Source organism: Sesamum indicum, linkage group LG7 (genome assembly GCF_026168435.1).
Source record: "Sesamum indicum cultivar Baizhima isolate 11 linkage group LG7, ASM2616843v1, whole genome shotgun sequence".
NCBI lineage: Eukaryota > Viridiplantae > Streptophyta > Magnoliopsida > Lamiales > Pedaliaceae > Sesamum > Sesamum indicum.
In genome coordinates this window covers 15,180,528-15,195,587 of record NC_142663.1, presented here as the reverse complement: position 1 = coordinate 15,195,587, position 15,060 = coordinate 15,180,528, and the positions used below count along the sequence as shown (strand labels likewise).

General features: G+C 31.7%; 1 protein-coding gene across 2 annotated transcripts; it reads left to right on the top strand.

Moving 5' to 3' along the window:
* The first annotated feature begins 8,110 nt into the window (after positions 1 to 8,110).
* LOC105167205 (protein SMAX1-LIKE 7) lies at positions 8,111 to 12,985 on the top strand. 2 transcript variants are annotated; one of them, XM_088882952.1, is made up of 3 exons: positions 8,111 to 9,506; positions 10,530 to 10,695; positions 10,868 to 12,985. In XM_088882952.1, exons 1-3 carry the CDS (start codon positions 8,203 to 8,205, stop codon positions 12,755 to 12,757), a joined length of 3,360 nt encoding a protein of 1,119 aa, XP_088739078.1. In that variant the 5' UTR covers positions 8,111 to 8,202; the 3' UTR covers positions 12,758 to 12,985. The 2 variants fall into 2 exon arrangements, with proteins under 2 accessions (XP_088739078.1, XP_020551142.2); XM_020695483.2 differs by having other exon boundaries at positions 10,458 to 10,695.
* The last annotated feature ends 2,075 nt before the right edge of the window (positions 12,986 to 15,060 follow it).

Sequence of the window (15,060 nt, the reverse complement as noted above, 5' to 3'; positions counted from 1 at the left end):
GAGAATAATTAATTTCGGGAAAAAGCTCATCATTTAAGGTAATCATCATTCCACGACCCCTCCATTAAGGTAATCATACAGAGAAGATTAATTGCACTTGGAAATTAATCTAATATTTCTTCTTCTTTTTCTTTTTTTTTTTTAAATGTAAATTATAGCTATGTCTTCTCAGGTTTAACATAATTATAAATATTTTTTATTATTTAAAAAATTATAAATACTCATCTTAAATAAAAAATAATTAGTTCATAAAATTATTTTAATTTTTTAAAGAAATATATAGAATTATAATTCATAAATTTAAAGTGACATTTTGGTCCGTTTATTATAAGTTTGGATGAAAACTTAACGAAGACTAAAAGAATTGGCTCGTTGTTAGACCAAAGTTAAAATAAGGTTGATATTTATAATTGTCCAAATTACGATGAAGTATTTATAATACAGGGATAATTACACTCACCTCCACTAAGGTTTGGTGAAATTACACGTAAACCCCCTGTAGTTTGAAAAATTATATTTAGCACCCTTACGGTTTGCTTACGTGTAATAAATAAATTCCTTCATTAGTCAAAATTCACTGAATTTATTGATATTAACAAAAAAAAATTGTAAAAAAAAAAACTATATTTACCTCCGATTGACTTATTCATGATTCATTACATGTCAAAATAAATACTTTTTATGACCAACTTACCTTCATACGTCTTCACGCATTAATAAATTAGATGAGGTTTATCTTCATCGTTATTCTTTTTTAATATAGCAAAATTAGTAATTTTGACTGACGAATGGACTTATTTGTTAGATCGCATCAAACTTTAGAGGTGCTACATGTAATTTCTTAAACTATAAGAAATTTATGTATAATTAGATCAAATCTCAAAAAATAAGAATGTAATTATCTCTATAATATATGCCATATCTCAGAAGAAATGACTGTAATTTGCCCTTTTTTTTATCAGGGTGATCTTTAACATTCATGGTTAAACAATAATTTTTCCAGTAAACACTTTTTAAAAGTGATTTTTTCCAAAAACTTTCAATGCAACTTTTTTCCACTTCTCGAATTTTTATTTTTCACACGAACTTTCATAAGTTCGATGTACAAATTATATTTCTCGAAAAATTTCAATAATATATCAGTCTCTCAAAACTCACTCTCCCCCTTATAAGAATTTTTTTGTTGATGAAATTTAATTCAATGGGCGAAGTTGAGGTCCCATAATTATAGACTATAAGGCAATTGGTTCAAATCCTACTAAAATGTGTAATATCATTTTACTTTAATAGTAGTTATCGTTCTACTTAAATAGTAGGTGTTGATTAGACATAGACATATGCTATTGATGATTAGTATATGATGTTATAGTTTTCAGTAGTTATTAGATATAAATATTTGATATTGAAGATTGTAATCGATATACTAAAAAAAAATAATTCATTGCTTCACTAACAAAAAAAATATATATTAGTATATGATGTTTGGCATAATTATGAATACCCCCTCATTGTTTGAAAATGGTTAAGTAAACATTACTATTTTACTCTTGTTGATTTAAAAAAAATAAAAAAAATATAAAAAAATTGTGAGTAGATAAAATTAATAATCTAAAGGAAATATTAATTCATAAAAATATTTTAGAAAATTATAATTTATAATTTAAAAGGACATTCTGGTCAGTTCACGATCAATATTGAATGAAAATCTAACTTAATGTGCTTGTTGTTAAACGGACATTAAAATCAAGGGGGTATTTGTAATTTTCAAACAATAAGGAGGTATTTGTAATTATGTCGAACCTTAGAAGAGGTGGTTGTAATTTACCTCCCAAAAGAAATAAAAATTTTCAAGATAATATATTCACGAGGTTGGACTAAAACAAACAATACATACATAAGCTTAATCTGTTAAAATTCAATGAATTGGCCTTTTTTTTTCTCTATGCAATAATTACATGATTGTATCAATATCTTAATAAATATATCGATTCAATCAATGCATTAATATAACTAAAAACTAATAAATTCAAATAAAATAAAATAAATATTTAAATAAAAAATGAGATAAATATCCACATATTCAATTAGAATCATATCCATAATTTCAAATTTCTTCATGAGATTCCAACCTTAACTAGACTAAAACATCATGGGTCAGTGTAAGTTTGGGGTGGAGTTAAATTGACGAGAAGTTGGACTGGACTCGAACCCAACCCCGTCCACTCGTATGGTGGCAATCTAATGGGCCTCGAAAAGAAACTTAATTGGCCGAAATCATATCATACCTAATCAATATATATACTGCAACGGCCCAAATTTTAAGAGCTAAAGGGCCCATATGATTATAAATTTGGACATTTACGTACACCTATAAATATATCACCATAGACTTTTTAAATTTGAGGCGTGTAAACAAGTGGATTACTTTAGTAGTAATCCATCAAGGTGAGTAAGGTATGATTGTGGTTTGCACAAGTTTTAGAGCAAGATCCAACATGGGAGAGATCGTGAAGATGCTCGAGATGCTCGTGGGAGATCTTGGACGCATTTGTCGATTGATTTAAAATTAATGAGAAAGATGATGTGCTCGTGATTCAGTCAAGCATAGACTTGTAGACGAGGCTGATCCGTATGCAAGGATCGATATGTTTCCGCTATTAAAGGTTAATTCGATTCATAATTATGTACCTATATTATTAATGTCCATGTGCACATAATCAGTTAATTATATGTGATATTTATTTATGATATAATTATATGAATTATCTATTGTTATTTTTCAACAACATGAATATAATTTTTGTTACATGTGACTAATTATTTTAAGCCATGAATGATGGTAGCGTATTTCCATTGAAAAATATTTTAAGTTATTTCATATTTTTTTTAAAATTGATTACAAGAATATCATAAATTTTATCGATAATCGAGATACCTAAATTATCAATATCAAGTTATATATTCCATTGAAAAATATTTTAAGTTATTTAATATTTTTTTTAAAATCGATACAAGAATATCATAAATTTTATCGATAATCGAGATACCTAAATTATCGATATCAAGTTATATATAACTACAACTACAATAGCCTAACAACTGCTATTAAAATAGACCATTACTCATATATTGATGAAATTCGAATTCATAAACTTTTGATTACAGCACCTCAGTCTTTTGAAATTAATTAGTATAGAGCACTAATTTCCAGCTCAAAAGTTGAAAGGAATGTCGATTTCTTACATAGCCACTAACGACTTTTTCATAATATTCTATTTTATGAAATTTATTTTTTAAAAAAAAGAAAGAAAGAAGAAAAACACAGCAGCTTTGGTTCCTTTTGTCATAATGTAATATATATGTTATAACGTTTGTATAAAAATCTTTGTCCTTAAATAGACCGATGTCGTGCTATCAAAAAGGCTCTTTCCATTTCTTTCCTTTTCTCTTTTCTTAAGGAATAATAATAATTTTCCATCACCATCTATATGTCTTTTTGGCGTGTTGCAACAAAACACATTATGGGTTGTTTCCTTTTATTTTTATTTTTCAAACAATAATAAAAATAAAAAAAATATTTTTTTAAATGTATTCTTATTAAAAATATTTTATTACCATTTATATTTCAATTATTACGTCTTTTATATATAATTATATATACAAAAGTTAATGATTAAAATCTATACAAAAAATATAAATACATTTTCCATTGAAAACTAAATTATACATGGTCGTAGTTTTACACACACATATAAAATTTCATAAAAAAATAAGAATAGAGTTCTTTTCTCTTTCTCCATGTGAGCAAACTAATATAGAAATAAGGCAAGTATTCAAATTTTAGCGGGATTTAAATCCAAGACCTTATTATTATGAAGTTTCAAATTCCTCATGGAATTATAGTTCATTACCATAAAATTTAATACTAAGCATAAAAAATACGTATAACAATGAATTACGCAAGTGGAAAAAATTGCTCATTAATCACATATTCTTTGAAATAGTCACGCATACTTGGTCAATTTAATTGCACTTATATATTATGAGAGATAGGTTCGATAATTACACATGGCAATCCAATAATACGCCAACTAATAACGTATTCAGCTCAAATTATCAATTTAAAATCGAAGTTAAATGGAGATAAGACACGTTGTATTCTTGTCTCGCTTTGACTGCGACAAATAGATCCTGGCATTAAATCCGAGGTCTAATCCTGTTAACATGATGGAGAATACAGGAAATAAAAATTATGAGATTTGACAAAAAGATTGATGCGAAAAGTGCACTATAGACAGGAGAAATAATTAAGTCAAATCCCATCAATCTTTATGGGAAAAAAAGCTTTATATTCACCAATGGTGCATGCAGTTTTCAACTGCAAAAGTGAAAGCATTGTTGAATATATTCAGGAACTCGTAGTGGCATTCTATCAAACAGGAAGTTGGCATAGTTTTTGGTCCCCCAAGACCCCAATTCTTTGCTTTATGAAAATCAAGAATCTTTCCCTTGCTAGCATAATGACATTAGCATTCTTGTGCGCCATAAAGCAGGCACAAAGGGGGTTTGTGGGAAGGAATAATTGATTAATGTTTTAATTCACATTGGCCAAAATGACCAGAAGATTTGTTGTTAATAAGGTGAATTTAGGGTTTTGATGAAAGGGGAAAAGTAATTGAGGCATGCCCACTTGTTCCTTTTTCCAGCTTGTAATGAGTCGAGCTTGAAAAAACTTTAATTTTAAATGTGAATTTAAATTGTTTGTCTATGTACAACGTTCAAAGTGGTATCTGAATGTAAATTCCACATTGAACGGTCGTACAAAATATTCGTGGTTGTTGAATGCTTGTGTTATTTGAAACAATAATTTAACTGACAATTGAAGTGTTTCATTGAATTTTATATATATATATATATATATATTTGATATAAGAACCTTAAATGATCTGACGTAATATGACTCACAACGTTTTAATATTTTCAAATTTCTACACATTAAAAAAGAAAAAAACAAATCCCATTTGTCCAACATCATTAATGACCTAGTTGTCAAATGAAGAATTTTGTGGTGTATTTTGGGCAAATGATTCTAATACTTGTAAGAACCAATTAGGATTATACACCAAAGAGATCTTCCACTTGTAGATTCCTATGAAGAGTGGACCATATTTACAGCTTTGCTCCTTTGGAATTTTTGAGAGGGGCACAACAAATGTCATGTGAAAATGACTGAAAATGAGAGTGCAATTTGCAACCCTTCAAGAGTTGCTCAATTTTTTCTAACATTTTATTTCTTTTTCCATTTTTCTAGGATTCATTTTTATGCATATGTTCTGTACAATTATTGATACTATGGTCATATATATATATATATATATTCACTCAAAACGACTTCTCGCAAATCGTATATTTTTAATAAAGATCATATAAAATTTTATTTATTGGGTTTTGTTGAAGCAATAAAAATTAAGGATAATTACACATCCTCCTCTGAGGTTTAATATAACTGTACTAGACCCTCTGTGATTTGATAAATTATATATAGTACCCCAACATTTGCTTTCATCTAACAAATAGATTTATCCGTCAGTAGAATTCACAAAATTTGCTGACATCAACAAAACAGTTAAATGAAAATTCATATTTACCCCTCAATTGACTTATAATGCTGATGAAAGCCAGAGAAAGTTCTTTTATTACTTTAATATTGTTATTTCGTATATTTTCTTTACATGAGAATGATATTTTCATAAATACATATTTTGTCAATTGAATTCGAATTCTAACATTCGAGTCTTAACTATATATTTATAAACGTGGTCTATAATGCACACAAAGTTAAAAATATTTATGAATTTGAAAATCACAATTGTATAAAAATTTAGAAATACAATCAAATAATTTAATTTTGTCTCCATATATCTATAAATTAAGGAGTAAAAATTTTGAACCGACGATGAAACTTTGGTAAAACTTATATGATAATTTTTAATAACTATTAAAATATAAAACACCAACTTTAATTAAAAGATTTTATTAATATAATGATTTATGATTAATCAGTTAGATTTCGCGAAAATAAAAAATCTACTTTTATCTAAAAAGTAGCAAAGAAAACGACTAGACATAGGGAAAATTGACTTTTTGGACATACTACATAAGTTTTGAGTTCAATTAATTGAATAAAAATATGATTGGGGGGGACCTTTTTTTAAATAATAAAGTCATGTGTGGTAATAGAATTGGAAAGAATTTTTTTTAATTTTTTTGAAGTGTGGAAAGAATATATATAATTTTGGTAGAAATAGAAAAAAAGGTAGATGAAAAGGTTGAACAAAGTAACATATCAAATGAGACAACTTTTTTGGGGTGTAAAAGCCCCTTAGGGTTGGAGGCTTTAATATTCTCAACCAATCATGAAACGATACGCGCTAAAAATATTTATCCGAAATAAATTTAGCCGAATCAAATCAATTATAGAGCAAGTACAATATATTTATTATATAATTTATCACTTTTTTGAACTATACATCAATCACACTATGAATATATTATATTTTATATTCGATCAAAGTCAAACCCTATGTGAATTAGAATTTTCTCATATTGGGTGGTGCCTGACTGTGTGGTGGTGGCACTCCTTGCTTTGTTCCTTTCAACCCTCCACAAGTTGAAGCCAATCAAACACCAAAACACACACACACACACACTTTATATGTTGGGAATGATATTGTAATAAATGGAACAAGGGAGTAAGAAAGATAACTTTTTTCCCCACTTGTAAAACCATTAGTTCATTACACAACCGATATGTATATATGGTTTCAAATTTATAAAGAGTTTTTATTGTTACTGTAATGAACTTGTTTCAGTAACATTCAGAGATGCCTATGTCTGTGTCTATATATATACAGGAAGATATTTGATATGTGTGTTTAAAATTTGAAAATATTATGACAGAATGTATTTATTGAATTTATGATAATGGAAAGAGTGAATAGATATAATTGTGCCAAAATGTAAATAGTGGAAGTTGAAGTGGATGCTCAAGGACAGTTGTAGACTTGTAATTTGCAACTGAAGTAGCATCTACCAACTATATATTCCTATGTTTTTCACTTCAAAAATAGACCACATCAAAAGTAAGGTGAGAGTGACTTGAAAGCTGTTTCTTATCTTGCCCCCACTCTCACACTCACTCTACTGCCCACACTATCTTTTCTAACTAAATATTTGATTTAATCGAATCAATTATAAAATAAGTGTAATATTCTTATTAGGTGATTACTCACTTTATATTAATTAAACACCAATCACACCATATGCAATTAGTTTATTGGCCTGAATAAGACCTTAAATATAAATTAGGGGGCCATTTTGTATTTAATCCTTTTAATTTTTTCGGATTTCCCTCTTTATTTTTCAAATCTCGTGCTGTGATTATTAATACAATCTGCATTCTGTGTTTCATTTTTCCTCTACTTGTTGGTTGGTCGGAATTAGATTTCTTATTACAATTCATGTTATATATTATGTTTTATTTTTCATATACGTTACGTATACAAAAATTATGTTAAATAAAAATCTTATATACATAGCGTCTATATGTAAAATAGAATAGAATTGCAACAAAAGTTTCAATGAAAAACTCAGAATCCAACCTACAACCATTATGTGACTTATATATATTGAATAGAATAGAAAATGTAAAAGAATTTAAAATATGAAAAAAATCGAATCTACCCTAACCCGTTCCTACTTTCATTTTTTTGAACACTATCTAATTAAATATATTCTATACTTGATGTTTTATGTATTCCGTACACAAATAAATAACTTAATTTTAAAATTTTAAAAATAAAATATATAATAATTATTATACAAGTGTAATATACACGTAAAACATTTTTTAATTAAAAAAATAAAATATAATCTACTTATTATGTAATTGATTAATTTTTTTCTTGAATTATATATATATATATATATCAAATAAGTATATTACGACTTATCATGTAATTAATTAAAATAAAAAGTCCGCGAAAACTCGATCCACAGGACCGGCTACCATCCCCCGTCTGTAATAAATAAATGAAAATCCCGAACCACCTCTTCTCAGCTTCGCATGCCTCTACGAACAACATAAAGTGTAAGAGGGAATATGGTCACTGTAAGCTATCAATTTCTTGATAGCAACACCATATGCATATACATCTATACTTAACTTTCCTCTCCCACTGCCTGCCGATTGGCGAACTATCAAACAATCTTTGCCTCCCACGCAATTCCCTAGCTCCGGCTATGCCGACGCCGGTTGCCGCCGCTAGGCAATTCCTAACTAATGATGCGGCGGTCGCTCTCGACGAGGCTGTGGCTGTCGCCCGTCGCCGTGGGCACTCGCAGACGACGTCGCTCCACATGGTCTCCTCGCTTCTCTCCCTCCCCAACTCTTCTCTACGTGAAGCATGCAAACGTACGCGTAACAATGCGTATTCCACTCGGGTTCAGTTCAAAGTTCTTGATCTTACTTTGAGTGTGTCTTTGGACCGTTTGCCCTGCTCACAAGCGACCAGAGTTGACGAGCCTCCGGTTTCGAATTCTCTAATGGCAGCTATAAAAAGATCTCAAGCTAACCAAAGAAGGCAGCCGGAAAGTTTCGGCTTTTATCAGCAACAGCAGCAGTATTCGTCGGGATCCTCTGTTCCAATAGTGAAAATTGAGTTGCAGAGTTTGATGTTGTCGATTCTTGATGACCCCTTGGTGAGTAGAGTTTTTGGGGAAGCGGGGTTCAGGAGTTGTGATATAAAGATGGCTATATTTAGACCGGGTAATACTCTTCATGCACGCCATCTGTTTGCTTACTATTCAGGCTACAAGCGGCCAAACTCACCTTTGTTTTTCTCTAATTTGAGCGGCAGTGACAAGAACACTGAATTGGGGAGTAGAGGTTATAGCTTTCCATTTATGAGGTGTTTTCTTGGGGATGAAAGTTCGAGAAGGATTGGTGAGATAATGGAAAGGAACAAGAAAAGAAATCCATTGCTTTTTGGCATCTCTGCTGGTGAAGCCTTGAGAACTTTCTTGGCAATCTTGGAAAGGAAAATTGAAGGTATTTTGCCTGTGGGGTTAAGTGGTTTGGCTGTAGTTTGTGTTGAAGATGAGGTTTTGAGGTCTGTGAATGAGGAGTCACTGAAATTGAGGTTTGAGGAAGTGGAAAGAATGTTGGGAAATGATAAAGGACCAGGGGTGGTAGTGAATCTAGGTGATTTGAAGGCATTGGCAGGTGATGGTGTTGGTATTGATGGTTTGAAATATTTGGTGGGCAAATTGGCTAGGTTGCTGGAGGAGCATGGTGGAAAACTATGGTTGATCGGGGCAGCGGCTACCTATGATGTTTTCTTAAAGATTTTGAACAAATTTCCTTCCATTCAGAAAGAATGGGACCTGGAGATCTTGCCCATTACTTCCCTTAAATTGTCCATGGGAGGTTCATATCCCAGGTCCAGGTAAATTTGGTTTGTGTGTCCCTTTTGTAACTATATATTAAATTACCTCTATCCATGTACTTTGGACAAGTATCCTATTTTGTTAGATTACTAGAAGAGTTTTCAAATTGACCTGGTACTTATTTAATGTTCAATACATGTTTTCTTAGTTCTAATACAAGGGAAGAATATCAGTAGTCACTATTAGGCCAAGAAAATCATGTATTGTACCATGAGACAGATTCTTGGATGCATTTTTAGGTCTTAGGTGTCGTGATACTGGAGACTAAATGTCAATAGAGTTCAACTGCCAGATCTGTTGTTGATTAATCTGAGGCAAGGGGATCGTAGTAGAATAGCTTTCCCTGTTAAGCTCTGGCCATTCCTGATGAGGTTTGGGTGGGTGTTGAACTGAAGATGATGTGGTTTTAATGGTTGGAACGTGTTCATCATAATACGCTTCTTATCTATGTCTCTTTTAATTTTCCTGCATTTTGTTATCAGAAATGCTGAAGTCTGTGTCGAATGGCTTACTTTCATGCAATTTCCTCCTTTATTATGCTCGGACTTAACTGTTAAAATCATTCATTTATATGATCCAGTCATTCATGAAGGTGGTTCTTTCTTTCAGCGGTCGTAGTATATCTGATGAATTGTGACTGGTAATTGCCATAGTAAACATCATGGATCAGTTATATTTCATCTGTCTTCCCTTCTATATAAGTTTGCTTTAATCTTTAGAGTTATGCTCGTATTCATCAGGTATTGGACTCATTGAATTGTTTAGGAAGGTAAAAAAAAATGTTTGGCTGCTCAACACAATAAATAATAAATATGGGTGCCTACCATCAGAGAAGTTTACAATATGGTAAATTGCAGACTCTGTATTTCGGGTTTTTACATGACTTGGTTCATGTTGATCTTTGATCCTCTTCATGAATCTCATAGAAGCATGAAATGATGAACTTTCAGCTTGATGGAGTCTTTTGTTCCATTCGGTGGGTTCTTCTCGATGCCATCTGACACAAAAAGTTCTGTGAGCAGTGCATGCCAATATATAGCCCGGTGCCACCAATGTAATGAGAAGTACAAGCAAGAACTAAAAGAACTTTCAAACGGAGGAGTTTGTTCACCGGTTACCAATCAGAATCAGTTGAGCTTGCATTCTTGGTCGCAGCTGAACAGATCTAATGATTTTGCTGCCAAAAAGGTGTGTTACTGCGTAACAACAAAATCGAATTCTTTTTTGTTCTGTTCAATTGGTTGGCTCCATAAAATGCAGCTGAATCCAATGTCAGTCTGCATCAATATTTCAACTATGTCCTATGTGTTTTTGTTCCGTGACAGGTCATAGTAACTTATTTTCGATTTTTCTAGTGCAGGCCGAAGATGATAGCTTATCGCTGAATGCAAAAATTGCAGGCCTCCAGAAGAAATGGGACAGTATTTGCCAGCAACATCACTACAATCAGCCGTCCCTCAAAGGCCATAGTCCCCATTTAGACTATCAGTTCCCACGTGTTCTGGGGTTTCAGGTTGCTGAAGAAAAGAGCGAAAAAAGTAATCTCAGTAGCAGCCACTCCAAAACATCATCAACTGAACAAGGAAACAAAAATGTTATTTCTAGCTTGTCCACTGATTTAAGACAAAGTTCGTCATTCAAAGAATTTCATTCATTGGATATGCAGTTAAAGACCAAAAATCCAAGTATTTTACCTGAATCCATTGAAATTCTTCCAAAGTTCATCGATGAGCCAGGTGGCATCAAATCTCATCATTTTGCTTCTTCAAGCGTCAGCATTGGCGATCGCGACTCTCCAAGTTCAGTTACCTCAGTGACTACCGATTTGGGCTTGGGAATTATTTCATTTTCCACCAGCCAAGAAGCGGAAAAACCAGTGGATGAATCTCACGAGGATCTTGTTCAGGATTTATCGGGCTCGTTGTCAACAAATGCTGATGCTACCAAAAGCTGTATCTCAAACTGTCCATCTTGGTGTTCTTCATGTTCGTCCCATGATAGTCATGCACACTCTAACATGAAAGACCCGAAGATGATATACAAAGCTCTTGTCGAAAGAGTTGGTCAGCAGGAACAAGCTATTACTGCTGTTATAGAAGCAGTAACTCAATGCCAAAAAAGATCTACAGGTCTCTGTGGGATAAGCCGTCGAGATATATGGATTAATTTCCGAGGACCTGATAAATCGGGCAAGAAAAAACTTGGATTAGCACTAGCTGAGATACTATACGGAAGCACAGAAAATTTCATCTATGTCGATCTAAGTTTCCAGGACGAGATGACCAATGAAGATAGAGTGTTGAATTCCCAAGTGACAAACAAATACGACTTCAGAATGAGACGGACCGTGGTCGATTACTTGGTAGAAGAACTGAGCAAAAAGCCATGTGTTGTGTTCCTTGAAAACATTGATAAGTCTGATCCTGTTGTTCAGAATAGCTTGTCTCAGGCTGTGAAAACTGGTAGGTTCACAGATTTGCACGGAAGAGAAGTAAACATAAGCAGTTCAATGTTTCTGGCAACGACAAGATTCTTGGAAGGTAGCAAAAGTCTTTCAAGTGGCAAAAATTCAGCTCAATACTCTGAGGAAGATGTATTGGTGGCTAAGGGCCATTTGATTCAGATATCCATCGGATTCGATCTCAATGACAATCCCAGGAATGAAAACCTGCTTCAGTCAGATCCCATAAAGAAAGGGAGCTCCAACCCGAACTTAATGAACAAAAGAAAAAATATCAGGAGGAGCACAAACACAGATCAGTGTGGAAGCTTGGAGGTAACAAAGAGAGCACACAAGGCATCAAATTTCACCCTGGACTTAAACCTTCCAGCACAAGGAAGTGAAACATGGGAGTCCGACTCGGATTTCAGTTCTGAAACTGCAAGCTCGTGGCTAGAAGATTTCAACAGACAAATAGACCGAGTAGTTGTTTTCAAGCCATTTGATTTCGACAAACTTGCTGATAAACTATCCACGGACATGAGTGAATGTCTGCATGGAATTGTTGGAAAGAAATGCTTGTTGGAGATAGAACGAAAAGTGATGCTGCAGCTTATCGCAGCTGCGTATTTACTTGGCAACAAGACAGTGGAAGATTGGATCCAGCATGTTCTTAAACACGGTTTTGGCGAAGCCATGGGAAAGTTTAGCCTAAATGCTTGTTCGATTGTAAAGGTTGTTGCATTTGAAGGCGTTCTTGGAGACGAGCACGCTAAAGGTCTCCTTCCTGCCAGCATTATTGTGAATTAGCTTCAGAAGTGTTCTTGTAAGTGTATATGGAGAAAATACCATCTCTACATTAGGTAACAATGATTTGCTTATGAAAACACTTGTAATGTTCTAGGCATTATAGTACTATGTCTTTTCCTAGTCATGTTGTTGCAGTTGGATTTTCTTGTAAGATTACATATGTAGTTAGCTTAGCATTGTGTATTTTAGCATCATTATAAATAAGAAATATATAGCATTAAGATCAAAGTTATTTGTTAGGACTTCTGCCAAATATTCCCAGTCACAGGGAGGTCGATGCAATTTTTCCACGATATTTGCCAATTTTGTAATTATAAGATAAAAGAAGGGTGAATTTGCAATAGAAAAAATATACCGAATAACAGTCTTTATTTCTTTTTTTGGTTTTAAGCAATGTACTATTATCAATTGAATAACTCGATTATAATCATTTCTGACAAAATATCAATATCTAACAAAAATAATTACGACAATCATATATTGATCAACAATATCAAATAAATGAAATCTAAACAACACATACTACTATAGTAGACAACAACTACTATGTAGTAGAACAACATCATACGAATACATGACCTATAAGGTCATGGGGAATAACACGGTCTTTTAGATGTTGGAAAATTCTTTCACAAACCAAGTTTGATCAAATCAAACAAATTGCAAAACAAGTGTAGTCTATTTATTATAGACTAACAGACTAACACCCCTCAAGGGTATAACTATAATTTTGCAAAAGATAGGGAGTGTTTGTGTAAATTGACCTAACCTCAAGGGTGTTAATTTAATCTATCCAGAATGTTAATACACATTAATCAATATATTTAAATTATATATTTTGGTCATTTTTAATATATATAGCCGCACGTGAAACGACACATATGTAGTGTGAGTTGAGAAAAAACAAAGAAGTTTGTGAGGAGAAAAAGAAAAAAATAGCGTAAATGTGAGAGAAAAAAATTGTAATTATGGATTTATTAAATGTATGAAAATTTGTGTGAAAAGAATATAGAAAATGGGTGAGAGAAATATGGAGTAGTAACTTGAAAGAAAAAATGAATTCAAGGGTAGATTACTATTCTAACCCAATTATGTTTTAAGAAAAGAAATGAATAAAGGGGTAAATTTGAGTATTTATAAATTGGTACCATAATAGTGTTTTCTTTTATAATGGTATAGATTACGTATAAAAATCATACCACATTAGTATAGTATTATTTTTAATATATACGTAAAAACCATTGTATGCTCGTAATAAAATTTTATGTAACATTGTTGTTGATTTTGCAAGGATGGTGCTTGCAATGCAAGCTAGAGAGCAACAAGACATTTATATAATTGAATTATGTAATGAATGGTATAAGTTTTTTTCTTGTTTATACTTGATCTTATCATTGAATAATATGGTTGTGGCTTTAATTTGTTTCTAATTAGGTGAACGGTTAAGAATGACTTTTCTTTCCCATCTGATTTATATTTTATTTGTCTATTTTTTGTTATGAAAATAACAATTACAGTTGAAAAAAGATACAAAATATTTTTAAATTAAAATATGGATATCCCGCTCTCTTTAAGAAATTTAGACCCACTAATGTTGTAAAATATTTTCACTGATCCAAAAATATCACTCTCAACTTATTCTCTTTAACGGCCCATCAATATCATATGAATGTAATTCACTCTGAATAAATTGTAAAATCGAAAACTCCAGAAAGCGCACCTTCATTCACTAGTATAACTTTTTCTTTTGTAGGATAATAACATATAGATATCTTGTATATGTGTGTCAACAAAAAGAATGCTACCTCCTTTTATTAGTGTAGAAATAATCCACTACTTAATATATGATTTACATAGACAATGATGTGATAAGTTACAAGAGATAGTGAGTGCAACTATCGATGAGTGAGTATGGTGTAGTAGTGGGAAGACGTAAATGAAAAAATGTTAAAAATATTGGCCATAATCATCCACTAGGACAATGAATGGGCATAATTTATATAATTTAAATGTTAAAATACAATATTACTAATATTTTTTGTTTAAATAAACAATAATACATTATGTAATGACATTATATATATATATATATATGGAAGACTAATATAGGAATTTAACCATTTCTTTCAATTTCATCCCTTTTTAATAGAATATTCTATCAATATATTAATTTAGATTTTGTTATATTTAAAGGATGTGAGAGACTTCAAAAAGAAGAAATAAAATAAAATGAGAATTGAATGAAGAGATATGCACAAATAATATTTATTCTCAAGAAATAGCAACTTGCATTATGAAATTGA

Excerpts from the sequence above, each read along its gene's own strand:
- LOC105167205 (XM_020695483.2), top strand. The coding sequence starts at position 8,203 with ATGCATATACATCTATACTTAACTTTCCTCTCCCACTGCCTGCCGATT. Across the intron at positions 9,507-10,457 it reads GGTTCATATCCCAGGTCCAG|CTTGATGGAGTCTTTTGTTC; the intron begins GTAAATTTGGTT and ends ATGAACTTTCAG. Across the intron at positions 10,696-10,867 it reads ATGATTTTGCTGCCAAAAAG|GCCGAAGATGATAGCTTATC; the intron begins GTGTGTTACTGC and ends TTTCTAGTGCAG.